The 20,067-nt window shown below is 50.9% G+C and overlaps 8 protein-coding genes across 8 annotated transcripts; 3 read left to right on the top strand and 5 right to left on the bottom strand.

Moving 5' to 3' along the window:
* Positions 1-157: 157 nt before the first annotated feature.
* On the bottom strand, positions 158-1,014 carry STEHIDRAFT_153123 (uncharacterized protein; the record flags this gene model as incomplete). The annotated part of the gene is made up of 3 exons (XM_007300137.1): positions 158-174; positions 249-298; positions 386-1,014. 3 exons carry the CDS (start codon positions 1,012-1,014, stop codon positions 158-160), a joined length of 696 nt encoding a protein of 231 aa, XP_007300199.1.
* A 1,479-nt stretch (positions 1,015-2,493) lies between these two features.
* STEHIDRAFT_153122 (uncharacterized protein) lies at positions 2,494-3,150 on the top strand (the record flags this gene model as incomplete). Its single annotated transcript, XM_007300136.1, has 2 exons — positions 2,494-2,790; positions 2,857-3,150. The coding sequence occupies 2 exons, from the start codon at positions 2,494-2,496 to the stop codon at positions 3,148-3,150; spliced, it is 591 nt and encodes a 196-aa protein (XP_007300198.1).
* Positions 3,151-3,611: 461 nt separating this feature from the next.
* STEHIDRAFT_73397 (feruloyl esterase-like protein) lies at positions 3,612-5,711 on the bottom strand. Its single transcript, XM_007299413.1, has 11 exons — positions 5,627-5,711; positions 5,443-5,552; positions 5,236-5,369; positions 5,104-5,172; positions 4,900-5,032; positions 4,798-4,835; positions 4,619-4,734; positions 4,310-4,551; positions 4,183-4,233; positions 3,986-4,089; positions 3,612-3,901 (listed from the first exon to the last, which is right to left on the bottom strand). The coding sequence occupies exons 2-11, from the start codon at positions 5,464-5,466 to the stop codon at positions 3,631-3,633; spliced, it is 1,182 nt and encodes a 393-aa protein (XP_007299475.1). The 5' UTR covers positions 5,467-5,552; positions 5,627-5,711; the 3' UTR covers positions 3,612-3,630.
* Positions 5,712-7,170: 1,459 nt separating this feature from the next.
* STEHIDRAFT_165780 (uncharacterized protein) lies at positions 7,171-11,969 on the bottom strand. The gene is made up of 4 exons (XM_007300135.1): positions 11,724-11,969; positions 11,643-11,662; positions 10,284-11,201; positions 7,171-10,179 (listed from the first exon to the last, which is right to left on the bottom strand). The coding sequence occupies exons 1-4, from the start codon at positions 11,822-11,824 to the stop codon at positions 7,661-7,663; spliced, it is 3,558 nt and encodes a 1,185-aa protein (XP_007300197.1). The 5' UTR covers positions 11,825-11,969; the 3' UTR covers positions 7,171-7,660.
* Positions 11,970-12,398: 429 nt separating this feature from the next.
* On the bottom strand, positions 12,399-12,572 carry STEHIDRAFT_128352 (uncharacterized protein; the record flags this gene model as incomplete). The annotated part of the gene is made up of 1 exon (XM_007300134.1): positions 12,399-12,572. The coding sequence occupies one exon, from the start codon at positions 12,570-12,572 to the stop codon at positions 12,399-12,401; it is 174 nt and encodes a 57-aa protein (XP_007300196.1).
* A 186-nt stretch (positions 12,573-12,758) lies between these two features.
* Positions 12,759-13,645, bottom strand: STEHIDRAFT_165779 (uncharacterized protein; the record flags this gene model as incomplete). Its single annotated transcript, XM_007300133.1, has 1 exon — positions 12,759-13,645. The coding sequence occupies exon 1, from the start codon at positions 13,404-13,406 to the stop codon at positions 12,759-12,761; it is 648 nt and encodes a 215-aa protein (XP_007300195.1). The 5' UTR covers positions 13,407-13,645.
* Positions 13,646-14,227: 582 nt separating this feature from the next.
* On the top strand, positions 14,228-17,449 carry STEHIDRAFT_108027 (carboxypeptidase S; the record flags this gene model as incomplete). Its single annotated transcript, XM_007300132.1, has 14 exons — positions 14,228-14,597; positions 14,644-14,709; positions 14,777-14,846; positions 14,900-15,068; positions 15,142-15,178; positions 15,248-15,413; positions 15,532-15,655; positions 15,740-15,804; positions 15,982-16,068; positions 16,272-16,488; positions 16,591-16,877; positions 16,976-17,038; positions 17,234-17,322; positions 17,412-17,449. The coding sequence occupies 14 exons, from the start codon at positions 14,228-14,230 to the stop codon at positions 17,447-17,449; spliced, it is 1,848 nt and encodes a 615-aa protein (XP_007300194.1).
* A 454-nt stretch (positions 17,450-17,903) lies between these two features.
* STEHIDRAFT_144745 (uncharacterized protein) lies at positions 17,904-18,665 on the top strand. The gene is made up of 3 exons (XM_007300131.1): positions 17,904-18,152; positions 18,227-18,499; positions 18,556-18,665. The coding sequence occupies exons 1-2, from the start codon at positions 18,009-18,011 to the stop codon at positions 18,488-18,490; spliced, it is 408 nt and encodes a 135-aa protein (XP_007300193.1). The 5' UTR covers positions 17,904-18,008; the 3' UTR covers positions 18,491-18,499; positions 18,556-18,665.
* Positions 18,666-20,067: the final 1,402 nt, after the last annotated feature.

The raw sequence follows: 20,067 nt of genomic DNA, 5'->3' as shown, positions 1-20,067 counted from the left end.
ACTCTGTAACATTCAGGACAGATTTGGGTAAGATGAGCTCCGTCCTGCTCCGTCTCAGGCGCGCTCGCAAGGCTTACCGTCGGTGGACAAGACGAGGAAGAGGCATACATAACAAACACTTCCGGTTCACTTGACTGATCGTGTCCGCGGTCTCCAATTACCCATTGAAGTCTTCTGTGAAAATCGAAAATATAGCGCTGAACACAAACCTCGTAGATGATTCAATTCTTCGTCGTTGACATACATACGTGGTGAGCGCAACAAAGAGGGGACCATATTATAGGTAATCTGCAGCCGCCTAGTCGCAACAATCGCATCTGCACGAAGAGGAGAGCGCGTCAGACAGGGGGTCACAACAGTTGTGATGAGAAATAGCGCGACTCACTTAGTAGTCCAAGGCATCTCGAACACGCCATCATAAGTCCAGTACAAAAGTGTGCCGAATGCATTGTTCTCTTCTACATGAGACTCGATGCAAGGCGAAAATATCTTTACCCAATTCGACCACTGCCCTGCTTTATAGGGTAACCTTCGACTGGCCGCTCTAAAATAATCCCAAAAGTATGGATACCACCCTGCAAGCTCCCAATCGAAGATCCCCGTAATCCGAGGACGTCCAGCTACGCTCATGTCGACCATGATGTTCTCCGGTAGGAGATCACCATGAGTGAAGGAAGAAGGGCGATTAAGGTCGAACGCATCGAGGGCGCGCTTTCTCACCCCGTCTGGCACGATAGGTGACGGACAGGCCTTGAAGAAGTAGTCAAGGAAGTCAAGGGCGCAAGTAGCGCTGCAAGGGTTGGGCTGGGTCTGCCGCTCAAGTGACCACGGCAAGAGCTTGAAATAGCCTTGATGATAACGACCCTTCTTCCCAACCATCTCCCAACGTCCCATAGAGTCCAGCGTGCGCAGCTGACCCAAATACTGACCCAGCTGCTCCGAGAGATGGACACAAGACCCATCGTCGAGGTCAGCAAGCACGTCGATCATCCTGACTCCAGGCAACTTCGTCATGACAATGTAGCCCCTCCGGGGTCGGTTTGGTATGACGTGTTTGTCTTCCTCCTCGGAGAGATATGAAAGAGGGACGGGAGTTGGTATAGTCGTATGTTTTCGTACGAGATGGAGTGCCAGGAACTCTGACCTCCACACGGTCGACCCAAATTTAACGACAAGCCCTCCTGGAAGCTCTCTGACTCGTGCAGGAGATTGTGAGTCAGGCGCTACTAGATTTATGCCGGTAGCGATTGCATTCTTGATCGAGGTAAGATCATGAATGTCAATTGTTTGCGGAGATGCAGTCACTACGAAAGATAGAAAAGTTGAGATGATGTAGGCGCCAGCTCCGATAACGTGACACAGCGCAACATGAAACCTACTGGTTGACAGATAATATGGCAGCAAATTAGAGTGGCCTTGGATCTGCAGACTGATGGACGATAGATGAGAAGGAGAACGCGGTATACTTGTATGATGATCTCGAGTGACGACAACAAACAAGGAAGCGTTTAAATATCCTTCCACGCGGGAGTCACTTTTTCTCACGCCCCCACAACCTACCCTATTACCAGCGGCCATTCTATTGTTTCGGGGCGTCCCGAAAAGTGTACAATAGACGGCTTCGGACTTGTTGGTCACAAAGGCATCTTTTCAAATGGGGATACATACTCTTGAACCTAGCGACTGACATCTTTCTACTGGGCCCACTAGTACTTCCTTATTATTGCAAATCTGTGGCAGCGATTCCGTCCGTCGGTTTGGGTTCCGGAGCCCAGCACTTGCATGCAGCACTAGCTCAATAACTCTAGATGATGTTCAGGTTAGCAGTGCCACTCCAGTCGTTCAGGTCGTGTACGGTTCGTCGTACGAGTATCGTAGCCCACAGAAGTTCAGACTACGGGGCTTCTGATCGTCTTGCTAAATGTAGGTATACTTAGTACAGTGTCAATGGCGTGTACGACTCGGCTTGAAGGAAGGAAAGTAAGTTATTGGGTACAACAGTGTTTGACACGCGAAGTTTATTGTTCTGACTGAGGCATAACAAGCTGCTGATTGCCTGTTGTACTCGATGTAGGTACGATACAGAACGCCTCGTGGGGTCAGTGGCGTGTACAAGCCTTGTTCGACACGCGAAGTTTACTGTGCTGACTGAGGCATAACAAGCTGCTGATTGCCTGTTGTGCTGAATATAGGTACAATACAGAACGCCTCGTCGAGTCAGTGGCGTGTACAAGTGTTTGATACGCGAAGTCTATTGTGCTGACCGAAGCATAATACTCGGAACACACGGTATATAAGTAGTGGGTTCGTTGTGGTCAGCTTTCCTCACCCGCACTTGATTCTCTCCCTCACTCCGCATTGAAGGTACCTCCAAGTGTACTACACCTATCATCAGTAAGTGTCTTTCCATAAGTGACATTGGGGTCTCGGTCAGAATTGCTAATATGTACTTTGTAAAATGTATAGCCTATACTCTTCTTGAAGCCGTTGACCATGGCCCAATCCATTATGTTCTGGAACCCCGCCGTCGATGATACCACTCTGCGTCAAGTTACCGCGAAAGATGCCCGTATCGAGGAGAAACTCCCTATCTACCTCGCTGTCTATCGTTTCAATGGCGCCCTTCACTGGTCTATCGTATGGCACGCCTATGCGCCTGAAACGACCGCGCTATCAGCCTCTACTGAACACATCGGCTTCAAGATTATGGAAGTACGCAATCCATCAACCAATCCGAGGGAATTCAAATACAGGTTCTCTTTCAAGCCACGCGATAGTCACACAGCAAAGGTGAGCTTATGCTGCCTTTCGACGATGTAAATGTGTTATGACTTATCAGATATTTGACCGCAAAAGCAATGGAAGCTGAGGGTACTTGCATCTTTGACCGGTGCAGAGCGCGAATCGCTTGCAGAGGTGGGTAAACGGTGGTCGCCGAAGGTTGCTATTGGCGGCAATTGCATCACTTGTGTCTGTGACCTGGTCAAATTCTTGACCGAACCCATCGGCGACAGACCAGGACCATTCCCCAGCACCGCTCTTAAAGTGATGGATGAAGCCCGGGACGAGGATATGTCGGAAGGAAGGGAGTATAGAGACACTCACCTGATTGCCACCACAGGTAACTCAGGCATGGATTTCCAATACTAGCTGTTTTCGTCGCGTTATGATTCGTGTCGCCTTTTGTACTTTTACTTTCGTTGTACCACTCACCACAACCAGTACACTCAACCGGCGATATTGCGACCACCTAGATGAATACCCGGAGATATTTTCGATGTTATGTACATATGTGGCCTGCGTTGACTCAGAATAGTCTCGATTTATCGTGAGAATATCATTTGTATTTTTCTCTTAACAGATCTGTGCGAAGCGGGCCTTGGTAACCAGTGCCGTCGATCATTGGCGATTTCATTTTGTAATATATGTAGGGCGAGTGAGCTTCAGAATTCAGACTAATAGCCAACAACAGGTTTCCGTGACAGTATAGACTCCGGGGATCCTTCCCATCCATGGTCAGTAACGAAAGAACGAAGAGGCAGAGACATGATTGTGACATATTAGACTGCTATAACGGGTATACACAAAGAGAGCGCCGACACCAATGACTGCTAAACAACACGATCTCCTTCACTCACAATCAAAGTTGGTGGCGTTCCAAATGCTCCCGTTTCCAGTGTATGTGATCTCTTGCGGGTACATACATATAGGTCTCGTGAAGTTGACACCGTTCGAGGAGTCATCGTCAACGTATTTGGTGGCGATTATCTTTGACGGCGCGATACCTTCCTCAACCCACTGCACCATGGCGAGCAAGGCGCTGTGGTCTGCGTCGAAAGCGAGGGGGGGAGTGGCAGAGCTAGTGTCTGCAGCCCCGAATGCATTGGCACCGATACCACCGCTGGAAGTGACATGATACTCTCGTTAGTGATTCTGCATCATAGAGTAGGAGAAGCGCGACCGAGGATGGAGAGGAGAAAATCACCTGCAGTGAGCCATTCCGGGAACAGGGAAGAAGCGATAATAGTCATCGATATCGAGGTCGGAGTTTAAGTTCATGTATTGCTCGACTTGACGGTAGTAGTGTAACTACAATATTATTCATCAGCCACGCGCACCGAGACCATGAATTAGGAGAGCCACAATGGCATTTCCATCCACGCTCATAGAATTAACACTTACCGATTGGCCAGGGGAAATGTTGGGATCGCCGAGTCCCACGAAATGGATAACCTACGTCGATTGAAGCATATCAAAGGTCAGCAGAGAAATACCGGGCGTTGTCGATCGTTAAAACTTAAAAGCGAACCTTTCCGTTATGCGACTCGCCAGCGAACTCCGTCAGGTCATGGCTGTTCGCGATCATCTGTCCCGGGTTGAGCTCTTCAAAGAACACAGCATCGGCATAAGTGAGTGTCTGCCAGTCCCAGTTGGTATCGTTGTAGACCAAGTATTCAAAGAAGTCGAGGCCGATGCTGTCCGGGGCGGTGGAGGCCAGGTGGACGCTGTCATATTGGGCCTCGCCACCAGGTAAGTAGCCATCGAAGACGTCTACAATCCGACGAGTTGTTATAATTTGCATGTGTATGCAGTGGAGAGAGAAGCTCTGACGACGTACAGGTTTGGTTGACGTCGATCCAAGGGTGGTAGATCTTGTTCAAGGCATCGATTTGATCGCTTGTCAAGCATGAGTCAGTCGAGTTGGAGCGGCAGGCCAAAGTCTCAGGACGGAAGCTACATAGACACATTGCAGCTGTCAGTACTCCGAAAAGACCTCTATCGAAATAAATCACATACTAGCAGCGCCAAGGGTCGTTGATGATACCATCGGCGACCTGGATAGCAAGATGACTTGAATCAACTGAAAAATACGACGGACTATGTTGAGAAGCTACATACCCCATCAATGGTGTCACATTGCTTGATGACCTCGTCGCCGATAACGCTCCACATGTCGCTCGGAATCCAAGATGAACCATTTACAGGGAATACATGCTTCGTCATCCAGATGGACCAAGCTTGCTGGTGGGACCTGGGGAAGGGGTATACGTTGAGACATTAGCCATCAAATACGAAGGAAAGCTGCAGAGTTGAACGCCTTACAGCCAGGCGGCTGGAGAACCGACAACGACGCCATCAAAGTCCTCTGGGAACATCTGGAAAGACTGCAAGCTGGATTGCCGAACGAGGCGGGTCAGTTACAGCGAGATCGTCCAGTGGAAGTGACGTGCGTACCCTTGTCTTCCACCGTCAGAGCAACCAGTGTAGTATGATTTGTTCGCCGAAGAGCCATAATAGTTGGAAACAACCGTCTTGCCAGAGTCGACGGCCGTATGCATAGCACGCCAACCGAAATCAATGACTGCATCCTAGCGTTGTGAAATGACTACGTCAGTCAAGCTGTTCTCAGAATGTGGAACCGGTCACGAATGCATGACGTACGGGATTAGAAGTCCACCAAATCATGTCCTCTGATGAATCGTGTCCGGCGTTTGTGCTGACAGCCGCAAAGCTTTGGTTGAGACCACTGTAGGCGAGAGCCTGGTAGTTTACTAGAAGGATGACCGTCATGAGCATTCGTTTGTTCCCGGACGCTAGACCCTGGAGGTGCAAAATTGAGTCTCACTAGAGCCTTCCAGACCGCCACCACCAACAGCAAGGAAGCGACCACTCCAGCTGCTGGAATCTGGCAACCAGACCTCTGCTGTTGCGTTGGAACCGTTATACGTATTCAGGTCGAGCTGTACACCTATTCAAAGAGAAGTTATGTCTCCGTCAACATGAATGTCAAGACAGGTTAAGAGTAATCGCTACAAGCGGAAAAGAATACTAACGACAGAAAGCAGGTAGGCCAGAGAACGTAGCAGCACCACCAGCTCCAGTATCGCTACCCCCGGTGGTACTGGTGTCGATGCTCGCATTAGCAGCGTAGTACGTCGCATTTGTGACGGTAAATGTTGTGTTGCTGCTTAGAGCAGAAGCGAGGCCTGAGCACGTCGAAGTATCATCTCGAGTGTGAAATGCGTCGGAACGGACAATGAGAGGAAGCACAGTAGCCAATAGAGCAAAGTAAGACGGAGAGTGCGAGGAGGGTGCCATAGTGAGATGAACCCAAGCGACGATGAACAAGAGTACGGAAAGTAGCAGCATGGACGCCCTACCCTTAAGTATTTAAGCAAACTCGCTGCATAGCTCGAGAGGAATTGTTCCGAAAAGCTGGTACTACGCGCAGCTTCGACGCAGCTGCGCATGACTTGGGAGGTTGAGGGGTATGATGATGTTGCAGTTAATGCACGATGAAGTCGGCCGAGAGAAGCTGGCGAAGTTAGGGGTCCGCTGGTGCAGACCCGTCCTTCCTTCCATAAACTGCCGACGAAATGCGTGATACGCGGAAGTTCTTGGAGGAAGATGACCTGGTTGCCTCCTCTCGAACATGATGGTCCGTGTTGCTTCATAGCATTGATCACTGATTTTCCGAGCTCCTAGACATGTTAGCTCTGCCTATCAGATAAAACTAATAGAACGAAAGATGGGCTCATACGGATTGCTACGCATTTTGGCGCAGAGCCGTGTCTCCTTCCTGTGATCTGCGAGGTTGTGCGCAGTACAATTCCACGATCTGCGCGAGTACCCCAGACCGGTCGAACCTTTTGCCAACCTAAAACTGCCAAGGATCGACACAGAGTTTCAAAAAGAAAGCCTATGCATGACGAGGTCCAGATCGGAAGAGGAAGGAAAGGAACGTTGAACAACATGGCATACGCGGACCTATTTGAACATACCCTAAACATCGGACAAAGTCTCTCCAAAAATAGACTTGCCTGTGAAAAGCGACCAGGAGTTATACCGGAGAGCGTATCAACCACCCAGGAGAAAAGGCAGTCAAAGCAGTGAGACAAGAGGATATGGAAAAGCGTACGAGACGCACCTTTAGCGCCTGAAGGCGATGCTCAGCAAAAACCCTCAGACCCTACGCCGCGGTCCTCGAGCATTTCCGCAAACAACAATCGGCAGACACTATACTACAAGCTACTGCATGCATACTGGCTATACAAACATTGTTTGTTGGATCATATACATGCTATAGCTAGACTGCGAGTATGATCTAGAGTGTGTCGACGGTAAGTTCTACATGTGTACAACGAATGCGCCAACCGGAAGGTAGGGGGTGAGAGAGGGGTAAACACAGTAAGCAAGTAACAGTCCAGCATTGTACAGTAACGAGTCCTACATACACAATATCAGCACAGCCAAAGCCCACACAAGATTTGAAAAAAAAAATATAGGAAGAATAGATCGTACAATGATCGTAAGGTATCATGCTAGTAGGTGGTCAAACAGTCACAGTCACGGACTCGGGGGTCAAGAGGATAATAGTAGGGATATAAAGCGGAAGCAAAGACAGCAAGAGTCGTGAACGTGTCATGAAGAGTTCGTCAACGGTCGAAAAGAACGAATAAGCATAGCCCGCAACAATAAAACCATAAAAAAGAAGAAGAAACAAGCAAACAGCGTAAAGGTCAGTCAACAGAACAAGATCGCAAAGCTAAAAAGGGCAGACAGATGAGGTCTAGATGTGGATGTGAAGCAGGATGAAGGAGACGACGGATACACGCGTGTATGCGAGGCAGATGCCTAGAAACAAGAAAGACAGAAAAGATCACTTCCCACCTCCCGCCAACGTATCCGTCGACACATTCCTCCCATCCGGATTAGCAACAAACAACGCAGGCTTCGGCACCAACCCATACCTCACAACCGGCCTCGGCCCCACCCTCTCCTCATACCTCTTCGTATTGGTCAAGGGAGGCGGGCTCTTCGGGACCTCATGTGACAACCGTCTCTCATACGCTCTCGCCCTATCTCTCACTCCAGGAGAAGTAGGGCCTGCGTTGATGAGAGACGAGGACGGTCCAGCTACAGAACTAGGTTGATAGGTCGATAGTTGCCTTGGTCCGGACGGAGCCAAGGGATGATCGAAAGCCGAGGGCTGACGAGCGAACGCGGAGTGGTTCTGAACGTTGATGTCGAGTGGAGAGGTAACAAGTGGGGGTGGTGGTGGAGGTTCATCCGTCCCTTGCGTCCCAGAAGTCTGTTCGCTATCCGTCCTCGAGATTTCAGAGATCTGCGACGGATCGTTCCTCACGAGCTTCAGCCTGTCTCTAGAGCCACCAGTACCAGTGCCAGCCCGGCTAAGTCCCGCCACTTCTCCGAAATCATCCCCGAACGGGCTCTGTGTAGACTGCGAGTCCATCGTAGCGTCGCGCTGGACGATCGCCATCGACCCCACCGCACGTTCGATAGTCTCAGAATTGGCCGTCTGAAGGGACGATACTGATTTTCCGTGGCCATAGGCTGCGTAGATCGATTGTTGACGACGAACAGGGATACCAGTATCTCCCGATGCCTGCCTGCTGTTCGACTTCGACGTCGGCGATTCTGGTGATTTGGAATAGAGTGACTCTTCGATTGGGTTAAGACGTGGCGGAGGATTAGGATCACGGAACTCGAAGAATCCGCCTTTATTGGCGCTGCTGTTCCGATTGAGAAGGGAGTTCGCAGAGAGCTTGGACCACCACGAATCTGAGCGACGAACGGGACTGCCAGCGGAGGAAGGATTAGCGTCGAAAATGGATGAAGGTCTCGGAGATCTTGATGCTTCGTGTGACGAACGAGAAGTATCGAGGTGCACCGACGACGAATGCCGGTTTTCAGAGGACGAACCAAGCTCGCCACTCTTTTGTGACGCTTGCTCGATGAGAGGTGACATCGGCACGAAGTCGCCTGTGGGAGGTAGTGCAGTCCGGATAGAAGGGTGTGGCGGTCTGTTCCCCAGGGCGCTAGGAACGACAACGCTACTGCTGGCTCCATCCTCACTGTCCATCTCTGACCCAGCATCATGTAAAAGCTCGAACTCTGCGTCCTGGTCCGCGAACGGATCCGTATACGGCCCAAAAGACCCTGATGGCATCTTCTCATGAGTCGACGTCCTCCATCCACCCCTCGGCCTCTCCACTGTGTCCCCTTCCTCCCCTAAATTGCGAAGCGGTTCCGTGATCAGCGCCACCTCGTCCGAAAACATCTCCCCTCCATACTTCTCATCCCACTCACTCGCCCCACTCGCATCCCTCGACTTCCCACTGCCCCCTCCTCGTCCAAGCCCAAGCGCCTTAAATGAAGCCCAAGACCCACTGACCATCCCCGCGAACGTCCCCTTCAGCCTCGCGCTCGCGCTCCTCGTACTTCCTCTATAACTCGAACTGCCCCCACTTCCCTCCCTCTCGATCCTCGACCTCCTGCCACTCCTCCCGCTCCTTCCACTCCGCCCACTACGACTCCCCTCGCTCCACACAAAACTCCTGTCCTCATCCGCCAACATGTCCCTCCTCTCCCTTCTCACACCAGTCGATGCCTGCCTCCTCCCGATCCCCACCGCCGCCAAAACGCGCAACGGGCCAGGAAGCAACCTCTCCGCCGAAAACCTCCTCTTCTCTCCCTCCGCCTCAGCCCCACGATTCGCATCCGCCGCGCCGGCCATCGGGATCCCATAAGGAACATGCGGCGATTGCGGTGACTCGCCTTCCTCCTCATCGCGATCGGGATTGTCCAAGGGACTGAAAAGATGAAGTGGGCCCTTCCGTTGACGATGGCGTCGGAGAAACCAGTAGATGAGTAAAGCGCCGAGCACGAGACCGATGATTCCAAAGACGGTGCCGATGACTATGGCTGTTGTGTGTCGTGTGCGGGAAGATGAACTTGCTGGATCTCCACCATTTCCGTTCCCGTTCCCACCGCCACCGCCACCGCCACCCGTGCTCGTGCTAGTAGGCACGACTCCATTCGATCCCGTCGCTGAGCCACCTCCTCCTCCCCCGCCTGCCGTTCCAGTTCCAGTCCCAGTCGACCCAGCAGCACCCGACGTCCCAGTCCCAGTCCCAGCCCCAGCTCCAGTCGACCCCGCGGCACCAGAGGTATTTCCCCCACCACCACTCCCGCCCGTACCCGTCGTCTGCGATCCCGATCCACCGGTCGTCGTCGCACCAGATCCACCTGTCTGCGTGGGCGAAGGAAGCGTCTGTGTTGGGACGGACGTCACGGGAGTATAAGTCGGCTGCCAGGCCCCAGAATCGGGGTTCCAGATATGGAGATCCGAGTCTGCGGGTCCGTTCGCTGCGTAACCTATAGTTTAAAGTTTAAAAATAGGAAGTGTCAATAGAAGGTCAGAACCACGAGAAAGGGGACGAGAGAGAGAGAGAAGGAGCGAAGGAGGCGTGAAGACGCACCAAAGCCGAAAATGACCTGGTCCCCCGCCGTGATCGCAAAATGGTCTCGTCTGCCTCCCAGCTCAGATAACGCGCCCACCGAGCTCCAAACCATCGGACTTGAGGACGTATCGAGTATCCAACCGTCACTATAGTTATTCTGAAAGGCCGAATCGCATCCGCCCTGAATCACGATCCTACCGTCCGGGAGCAAAGTCGCCGCAAACGACATCCTCGCACCCGGCAAGCTAGACGTATCGATCTCAACAAGTTCCCACTCATAGCTTGACTGCGTCGTGTCCAGAGCCCAAACGGTACTGAATGGCACAAGCCTCCCCTCACTCTGGCTGTATCCTCCAAAAACGAGCAGTCGGCCGTCCTGGAGCACGATCGACGCATGTCCATAGATATCCGGGGGACCATTCGTCGTCGGAAGTTGCGTGAACTGAGGTCCATTCGGATCGAACACATAATGGTCCCCGAACCCAGTCATCGACCCATCCGCCTTCTCGCCACCCACGATATAGATCTTACCCCCCGTCGAGCTCGCAGAATGTCGCATCCGGCGTTGAGGCTCGTTTGCCCATCCGTTCGATTCGTCCGTCCAGCTCGGCGTGAGACGGTCGTATGTGTTGAGGAGAAGAGCGGAATCGGATTGGGAAAGGAGGACTTGGTCGGAGTTGGGGCCGGTGTTGCCGCCGAAGACGAGGCTGGAGGAGATGGTGAAGGCGGAGAGGGTGTGCCAGGAGAGGGCGGGACCTTGTGGTAAGGAGGTATTGGATGAGCCACCAACGTATTCCCATGGTGGTGAGTTTGGGTCGAAAGAAGTCGAGGAGAGGGAGAGGTATAGGATGTCGTTAGACCAGGGAGCGGAAGTGTAGGAGTATTGATCGTAGGGATCGGTGTGTCCGCCATAAACAAAGAATGCATCATTTACGACTAAAGGGAAGAAAGTGAGCTTCTTTGAACGACACAATCTGATCCTAAACACGGAGATTCGCATTCCGAGGATCATGTGGCACTGAGATAGATATGTGGGCCACACTTTGGTCCATACAAGTTGAAAGCCATGAGAGCTGCCGACAAGGTCATGGCACGCAAAGAGGCATGGGCAAGTGAAAGCCTCGATGTCAGTTAGGACCCATTCCATGAGGTACAGAGGTTCGGAGCGGCGAACGAACGCCATGCCAGTTGGTCAAACCTCTCTCGTACAGATAGGGGAAAGGTTCCGGAGAGGATTCTACCACCATAAGGAAGGGGTACTCTCGGGGGCCGAGGAATATAATGGCATGTATCAACATGCCACCTGCATTTCACGCCCATGCTTTGGAGCGCGCAAGCAAATACGAATTCAAAGCGAACGAAGGAACAGTGACACACCTGCAACAGCTTGACCCCATCTTCCGACCAAAAGTAAAACTAGTGAGCCTCATTGTCATTTTGACAAGTATTGACGCGCACCTAGATACTGCCGTATAACTCGTCCGACCGCGCTCCCAGAGATATGAGGATAGCAAGAGAAGGGTGCCAAGATGACGTCCAGGACTTCGACTTCGCACCATTGCCTGCTCGAGCTTTTAGTGTTGTTGCAGCCGACTCAGTCGTTCGAAGTCGTCGAAGTCGTCGAGATATGGCTGCAGATAGTAGTTTGTAATGAAAGAGAGAAAGAACAGTGATAGCGTGGGTATAAAAAGTCGTCAGAGGTCGTGGATAATGGATGGATTCGTGGTGGAGTTGGAGGGCTCTGCATGTGGAACTTGGTGGCGGTGTCCCCCTCGGCCGTTGCCTCGACGCGTTCCAGTCCTTCAGAGCAGAGCTCACCCAAACAGGCATGTTCGACACCCATCTTCTCTGCGACTGCAAAATTTATCGTCGACATTCTCGAGAGTTTCTGTTGGGTGAAGTCGGTAGGCGTTCGGTCGTCGATGTCGTCGATCATCGCGGTGCCGACTCGCTTATGATTCGTTGGCGACGTCATCCACTTTACTCCAGATTTTCACTCTACCCCACGTTCTTCCGGTCCCGAACTTGTTCCACACCGCCACCATACTGATCGTCTGTCAACCTACCAAAGTGTGATTGCTAGGAAGAGACAGTAGCCGTAACAAGCAATCCATGTAACTACATCTACCTCTACTACTCTCGGGCTATGTTTGTTTTCTCAGCGGCCGTCACGCCAGTACTATTGGACTCGACACGACGAATCTTACGGCTCAAAATCGTGCTCTGGGGAGTCAACCTTGCCGGAAAGGTGCAGAAACTCACATATGTAGCATAGACGAGTGAATAGGTAAGCATGAGACTATACATCGTGGACATTGGTATGTACGAACACTTCATCCCGTCTTTGTCCCGTTTCTGAAAACTCTATTGGGGTAGACAACCGCTGTGTCCTCGCACCGTAGGTCACAGGAGGCGTCGGAATATAATGGGACCCTTGCGGGTCTGTGTATTTGGTCGCCTGGTCCTGTTCATTCCCTGATCTGGTTAACCAGATTATACGCGTTCATGATACATCGGTGCGAATATATCGATGTCTGCACTCGGAGGGGCGATAATGTGTTCTCTTATTCGTTTACCATCGTGCGCCTCTCGACTGGAGGGAAATACGACGGTCATCCTGGACAGATCAGGAAGGTGGGCATTGATGAACAGGTGGTCATCGGCATCTCGAGGTGTTGGTTTGATGACATGGTGAAGATACACTTTTCTCAGTCGAGGCATATTGCTGAAGGCGAAGAGCCAACGGTCTAGAGGTTGTGTAGGCGGAGTAGAGCTGTCCGAAGAGGATATCTCGAACACCTCGAGTCGGGAAAGGAGAGGCGAGGAGAGATCGATGGTCATGAAGCTGAGCCGGAGTTCTCGTAATTCTGGGGCATGTCCATTGAATAACTTGTTCGATATCGTGCGGATGGGAGCGTGCTGTGAGCCCGCAAGATTGAGCCTTTGTAGCTCAGGAGCGGGAGACTGCGGGCGATCGAGCAGAAAGAATGATCCGTAACCATGCAGTTCGAAACTCTTCAGAGTGGGTATCATGGAAATGCAGCGCTCGACCAGGGCGATGGTGGCTGGCGTGTACTGGTCGTACGAGGGATGAAAGTTGAGGTATACATCCGGTTCTATGGTGCCGTATAGTACTAGCATGAAGGTTACAGAACCATAGAGCCTTCTTTCGGCGGACACTGGGATCTTAAGGATGTCCTTCCAAAGCTCTGGGGTTGCGATTGCAGTATCGCGCCACTTTGTACAGACCTGACTTAGGACGAAGAAACGGGTGGCAAGTTTACTGCCTCGAAGACGTCTGCGGCGTGCGCGCAGTCGGTTTATATACTCATCGGGGAGGTCCCAATGGGTAGGGACATATTGAAAGATACAGCCGAGTATCTCTGGCGGGAGACGAAAAATAGGAGTGGGGGGCCTTGGCTGTATCTGCCTCAGCTTATAGCGAAGCCAGGGGCCGTATGCGATGGCTGTTACACCTATAACACACAAGGATCCGGACACCGCAATCACTGACAAGGAGAGTACGATTAGATTTGATAGAGAAGGGAAACGACGAAAACCAAGGGCCGGCCCATCGAGCATGTTGCGGCTTACCTTTCGACATACTGTATGCAAACGACGTTGAGCGGCTTTGGGAGTTGTTTAGTGTCAGACAAGTGATTTTCAGATTATGGATTTGGTCGAAGGTGAAGAGGAGAAGCGTCTCGCAGTTGGTAAGTAAGAGCTCTTGTTTGGGCTTGTTTATTTATGTGGCGTAGAAGGGCTCGTTGGTGACGCCAAGGAAATAGTGTTTATTTGTGCTTGTTGAATCTCAAGGGCCTCGGAATCGGAAGTGATGCGCCCGACAATCATGGCCATCCTCCATTCGCTCTTCCGTTCTTCTTCAACGAATCTTGGGCGATGGCGAGACGAAATACTTATCATGTCTTGACTACTCCATTTGCTTCTATCTTTTTTTCGCCATGTCTGTCGACGACAAGGCCAGAGAGCGCGCCCGCGACAACGACAAAGCCGCATTTGCTCTACCGCTGCCCGTCATGAGTGCTGCAGAATCGTCGGAAACGCCTCAGTCTCGGGATTCCAATCGATTTAGCCCCAATGTCATCCTTCGTCCCCTCCTGCTGCTGTTCATAATTTTTATCTGCCTTCATTTCTCTGCGTACACTGGCTACGCACTGCCTTGGTTCGGAAGTGTGCAGACTGTCGACTTGACCAGCGGGACATGTCCTCAGGCTCCAGTTCCGCCGCACGATCCTACGACGGAGGTTTACGATACAGATAGGTTCAGGAAGGTGGCACTGGAAAGGTTGCAAGGCGCTGTCAGGATTCAAAGTCCGTCTCTTTCGTGTTCTTTTAAGGATAGACTAGCCGTATTGAGTCCTTGGTGGCACGATTTGTGTACGGGTAGCCCAGGTGTTCGACGATATGGGTGATCCGCAAGACGGTGAGTTTATTTCAAGATATAGATAAAGTTCAATTTGGGTCTTATGCGCTCCCATCTTGCTATACAGAGTCACAGGACGAACGCTGGCTCCCCTTCCTGGACTTTCACCAATATCTAAATGACACTTTCCCTCTCGTGTAAGCAACCTCTTCCTTCGTCCTCTCAATTGACTATTTACACGAAAACATAGGTATTCTCGCTTTGAACTCATTAAGATCAACAACTATGCCCTTGTTTATATTCTTCCCGGCTCCGACCCTTCCCTCAAGCCTACAATGTTAACCGCTCACATGGATGTAGTTCCCGTTCCCGAGGGATCATGGGAGGAGTGGACACACAACCCATTTGATGCTCATTTTGTGGGTATCAATTCTTATATATTCTCGTTGGCCCTCGGTAATATTCCTGACGGCGATGACGTTGCTGGCAAAGGACGGAACATGGGTCTGGGGACGCGGCGCGTCAGATTGTGAGTATTTTTCCCGTCGTTCGATTTCTATGCGTCTCGATTGTAACCGTCCACCTACCCTCATCACAGGTAAGAATAACGTCATCGGCCTCCTCACTACCTTCGAACATCTCCTCGATCTGTCCAATCCGGAGGTCTTCACACCTCGTCGCACCATCATCCTTGCATTCGGATCGGACGAGGAAAGTAACGGAAGTTACGGAGCTGGGCAAATCAACAAGTTTTTGCTGGGGAGGTACGCTTATTTCACCCCCCCTTCCTACTAAATTCCATGTTATCACACATTATCTCGTCTCACTCTTACTTACACAATATATGTACTGACTACGAAATGGCTGCTCGGCCACTTAAAGGTACGGCAAGGATGGAATAGCAGCGATATTGGACGAGGGTGGCAGTGGCCTGCAAGAACTGTACGGTCGGGCGTTCGCACTGCCGGCCGTGGCAGAAAAGGGGGCGGCCGACGTCGAAATAGAGGTGAGTTTTGACTTTCTAAGTATCTGCAGTGTTACTTCCACCGGGTGTAAATAGACTCACTTACCTGAATTATATGGTTCTTAGGTTCGGAGCCCAGGCGGTCATTCGAGCGTTCCACCGGAACACACTTCGATCGGATATATGGCGAAGTACGAACCCTTTCGTTGTCGGCTTTATATCCCCCATCGCTACCCTCTCCTCTTCGATGCATGCATTCCCTCTCCTACGCGCTGAGACGTGTATCTCCCTTCATTGTCTTCAACTAGCAGACATCCACCTGACACAGCATAAGCTGATTCCATTTCACTTTCCCCCCTGGAATACAGGTTTATCACAGCGCTCGAAGACGAGGAATCTGCGATTTATCATCCGGTGCTGACGCTGGAGCATCCGATATATGAATATTTAGAATGGTACGTCCGTCCGCAACGTCAACCTTTCTCAGCCTTTCTCCGTAAACCAAAGTCCTTAAAATGACCCATACAAAATAACACTCCTACCTCCTTCACAACTCCCCATGTTTCTCTGCCATATACGCTTGTTTACCCCTACCATTGTCTCCTTCCCTCCACTCTCTGTATACGCGTGCCTCTGATCTCTGTACACATACATTCAGCCTGACAACTCACGGCCTATCCGACCGGGTCCCAAACCTACTGAAACGTCTCCTTCGCCTTGGACGAGTAGACCTCCTTGCACAGTGGTTCGCAGCGCAAGGACCAGCCGAGCGATTTCTGTTAGAGACCAGTGTGGCGGGGACGATTGTGCAGGGTGGCGTTAAAACGAACGCGTTGCCGGAGAGGGCGACATTGAATATCAATTCGCGCGTCGAGGTGAATATCCAACTTCCCTTTGCTTTCCACTCGGGTGCCTTCTTGACGGTCGCTTGTTGCTCGTTCTGTAATTGACTATCTGAACCCTTGGACTCACCGCAGATCACCCAGTCCATATCCGAACATGAAACAGCCTTGACCAACTTCTTCATCCCCCTCGCGTCTTCGCTCGACCTGTCGCTCGATGCATTTGGGACGCAGGTGCTCATCGCGCCGGACGATGTGGCCAAGGGTAATATTACGATCAGGATGTTTAGCACTCCGTCCGACGCGAGCCCTATCACCGCCACTAAAGCAAAGTCTGGAGGGCTGGATAAGGTCTGGGAGGCATTCGGGAGTGCGGTGAAGGGGGCGTTTGGGGCTGATGTGATCGCCGCACCGTCGTTGATGTAAGTTTGTATTCTTTTGTTGCGCTCCTCTTTTCTCGCGCGGGTGGGTGTGTGGGCTAACTAACGGAACGAACTTGGATGATTATGGACGGATATAGGACCGGAAATACGGATACGAGGAACTATCTGGATTTGAGTGGGTCGATATTGCGGTGGTCTCCGTGAGTGACAGCCTTGATCGTTGCTTCTTCAATACACTCCTTTGCTTTTGAACTCCTCTGCTCTCTTCCGTCCACTCCGACTATCATGCATCTTCATACCTGGTATCTTTTTTAATCAACATCCACCGTTTTCCATTTACCACTGATCTCTGCCACTGACCTGACCGTGGTGTGTTGATAACTTTTCGATCATAGAGCGAAATTGGGGACGCGTCTCAACGCACATACGAGAGACGAACGTGTCATGCTCGATACGCATATCGAGGGTATAAGGTTCTATACTTGTGAGTTCCTACTCTCCGCTCACTTTTGATCCGGATGTCTTGGTGGTTGGTTGGCTTTGTGCTCATGAACTATGATGGCATTTTCACAGATTTCGTGAAGAACTTAGACCAGATGGAGGATGAGTGATGCCGCATGTAGCTTGGAACTGGAGTGAATCTGCTGCAAATATTAACTGGAGCTAGGACGAGTAGGTATCGGTCTATGCGGGTTTTTGGTACCTATGAATCCACTGACTTTCAACGATGGTTATCCGTCTATGCGTTGGTCGATATTCCCACGAATACGCCTAATGTGTGTCGTGTTATTGTTTGTACAGTCCTGGAACCGCAATATCCCTAGACTGTGAGAACTCTCTACTGACTGCATCCGCTCGAGGTAGACCCCACGATCTCAATGATATTGCTGCTCAAAGAGACTGAGAACACCCGAGGGCCGAGCTACGGTGCGGGTGGAGATGATGATGATGAGATAAGATCTGATAAGATCCACTTGGTTCCGGATGCTCACCCGTACGGTCACAGACGGTTACCCGCTGTGCATAATTGGTCGGAAAGTACTTTCACAGCGGTCTGCCGTTTACCTCAGCTCGTTCCTCGAACCGTTTGATATGAAAGTATAAGTAGTCGGTTACTCAGCAGCGACTCCCATCTCCACTCTCTTCAGAGTACTCCTTCTTGAGGTTGCCATGACTGTCCACGGCTCCTGCCTCTGCGAAAGCGTGAAATATGAGATCGAGGGCGACCCTTTCAGATTCAATGTCTGCCACTGTGCCAACTGTGCGAAGATCGTTGGAGCCGCTGCTGGTAATTTCGTCTTCTTTAGAGAGGAGGTAAGACTTCTCTTGGACCTACAAGAGTGGTAGTTGTGCTATCGGACCTGATTGAATCTCTCTATCACTCGTAGCAAGTAACTTATTCGGAGAACCCCTCCGGCATTATCACCACTTACGAAGACAAGAAACTCGAAAGTGGCAACACCCTCTTCCGACGATTCTGTAGCAAGTGCGGCTCGACATTGTTTGTCACTTCGTCGAAGTATAACGGTGTTATCATTGTGCCGTATGGAGGGTTGGATGATGCACCAAAGGAGTGGAAACCGACGAATGAGGTGTGGTGCAGGAACAAGAAGGGATGGCTTCAAGACACGATCCCTGAACAATCTTATTGAGGTTGAGCGGTGAGTGGTTTGACTCTGCTCTGCTCGTGTGATTATCTGTACTGACTTCGCGATAGTGTATCGTAGTAGCAGTTTGATCATGCGACCACGTATCTTTCGTCACGGTTCAAAGCATAAGCATAGCAGCGAGACCAAGGCAATGCGCGATGTCCATGGACGTCAGAGCAAAAATAGGGATAGAATTCATAGAAAAAATGGCTCAAAGCAGTCCAAAGCAATATCGCAAAGCAAGTTCGATAATGAAATAGGAGAGTACAAGAAGGAGAGGAAGAAGAGTCCAAGCGAATATATTTGATAACATAGTCAACGACCATCTATACAACGAAGTCATTAACCAGAACGTAGGAAGGAGAGAAAAGGCATAGCTTCAACGAAGAGTAGTTGCATCAGGGAGTAATGGCTGTCGTTGTATTAGATTGTTGAGACAATACTGCGAGGTCGACTTGCCATCCTCCGTGCGTCACAGGATACATCCGTTTCAGAAAAATTTGATCAGACACGAGGTCATTCGGTGAGGGCACCGCAAAGGAAGAACTATTAGTGGAATCCGAGCTTTCCAGCTCGGCACTGGGTGGATTCTGTCAATCCTCATGATTATTATAACTCGTGATTATGTTAAGGCTATTGTGGCGCTTGCCTGGGTAAATCGGTTTATAGCTCTCGCAAGGCGCCTTGCAAGTTCTAGTCGAGTGATCGGGAGGCGTTTCTCTCTGTTAGAGCGCTTTGTGCAGATCAAAGTTTTCCATGGATTGCGACCCGGCCACTTTGTTTGCGAAGCGGGCAACGCGCAAGTTATGGTCATTAACACCAGGAAGCGAAGAAGTGCTGACATACCATGATGTGCAGAGTGACGTTGACAGGATGATTTTGTAGAACGACGTCCTTTGTGCCCTCCAATGCTACGGTGCAACTTGCTATCCAGGGCATCTTGGAGTGGGATCCCCTCTTTGCTCGTACCAGAGGGACAGAACGATATATAACCGTTGTCGAGAGGATGGCTGTAACGAGTGCGGCTTTTCTTAGAGCGGTGGGAATAGAGTCCTTGAGGAATATGAACCATAGACGGTGACGTAGACTAGGGAAGATGAGTGGAAGTGGTAAGCAATCGTCTCCGGGGGAAATATTGTATAGATTCACCGATAAATTTTGCAAAGCAATGCTACGGTCAACACGTACGTAGCTTGTGGCTGACGAATCTACGGAAGCGTCAAGGCAGGTACCGAAGGTGCCGACCTGGGACGACATGTTGTGTACAAGGAGAGTAGTATGTGTGAGCGAATTTTGCCAAGTGTGACACGGCGAGGTTCATCCATTCGGGAAAACGTACAAAGGGAGTATTGGGCCACATAGAATTGGAATATGCTCCGAGAACGACCTGAAATATGTGAAGAGCTTCAAGCTAAGTGAGAGATAGGTTAAACCGAGAGTATACCGACTTCGGACGGTCTTATCAAGGTATACTGTCATCGCGATCAAGGTCAGTAAAAGTTGAACTGGACAGAGTGGGGTGGCATCATTACATGGTCGGGGTCGTCTGCCGCATAATCCGCATGAGGGTGCCCGCGTCG

Source organism: Stereum hirsutum (genome assembly GCF_000264905.1).
Source record: "Stereum hirsutum FP-91666 SS1 unplaced genomic scaffold STEHIscaffold_2, whole genome shotgun sequence".
NCBI classification, from domain to species: domain Eukaryota; kingdom Fungi; phylum Basidiomycota; class Agaricomycetes; order Russulales; family Stereaceae; genus Stereum; species Stereum hirsutum.
This window is presented reverse-complemented; position numbering and strand designations above follow the sequence as displayed.

Excerpts from the sequence above, each read along its gene's own strand:
- STEHIDRAFT_73397 (XM_007299413.1), bottom strand. The coding sequence starts at position 5,466 with ATGATTTGGTGGACTTCTAATCCC. Across the intron at positions 5,033-5,103 it reads GGTTCTCCAGCCGCCTGGCT|GTCCCACCAGCAAGCTTGGT; the intron begins GTAAGGCGTTCA and ends CCCCTTCCCCAG. Across the intron at positions 4,090-4,182 it reads ACATTTCCCCTGGCCAATCG|TTACACTACTACCGTCAAGT; the intron begins GTAAGTGTTAAT and ends ATAATATTGTAG.
- STEHIDRAFT_144745 (XM_007300131.1), top strand. The coding sequence starts at position 18,009 with ATGACTGTCCACGGCTCCTGCCTCTGCGAAAGCGTGAAATATGAGATC. Across the intron at positions 18,153-18,226 it reads TCGTCTTCTTTAGAGAGGAG|CAAGTAACTTATTCGGAGAA; the intron begins GTAAGACTTCTC and ends TATCACTCGTAG.
- STEHIDRAFT_165780 (XM_007300135.1), bottom strand. The coding sequence starts at position 11,824 with ATGGTGCGAAGTCGAAGTCCTGGACGTCATCTTGGCACCCTTCTCTTG. Across the intron at positions 11,202-11,642 it reads ATGGGGTCAAGCTGTTGCAG|TCGTAAATGATGCATTCTTT; the intron begins GTGTGTCACTGT and ends TCTTCCCTTTAG. Across the intron at positions 10,180-10,283 it reads CCAGGTCATTTTCGGCTTTG|GTTACGCAGCGAACGGACCC; the intron begins GTGCGTCTTCAC and ends TTTAAACTATAG.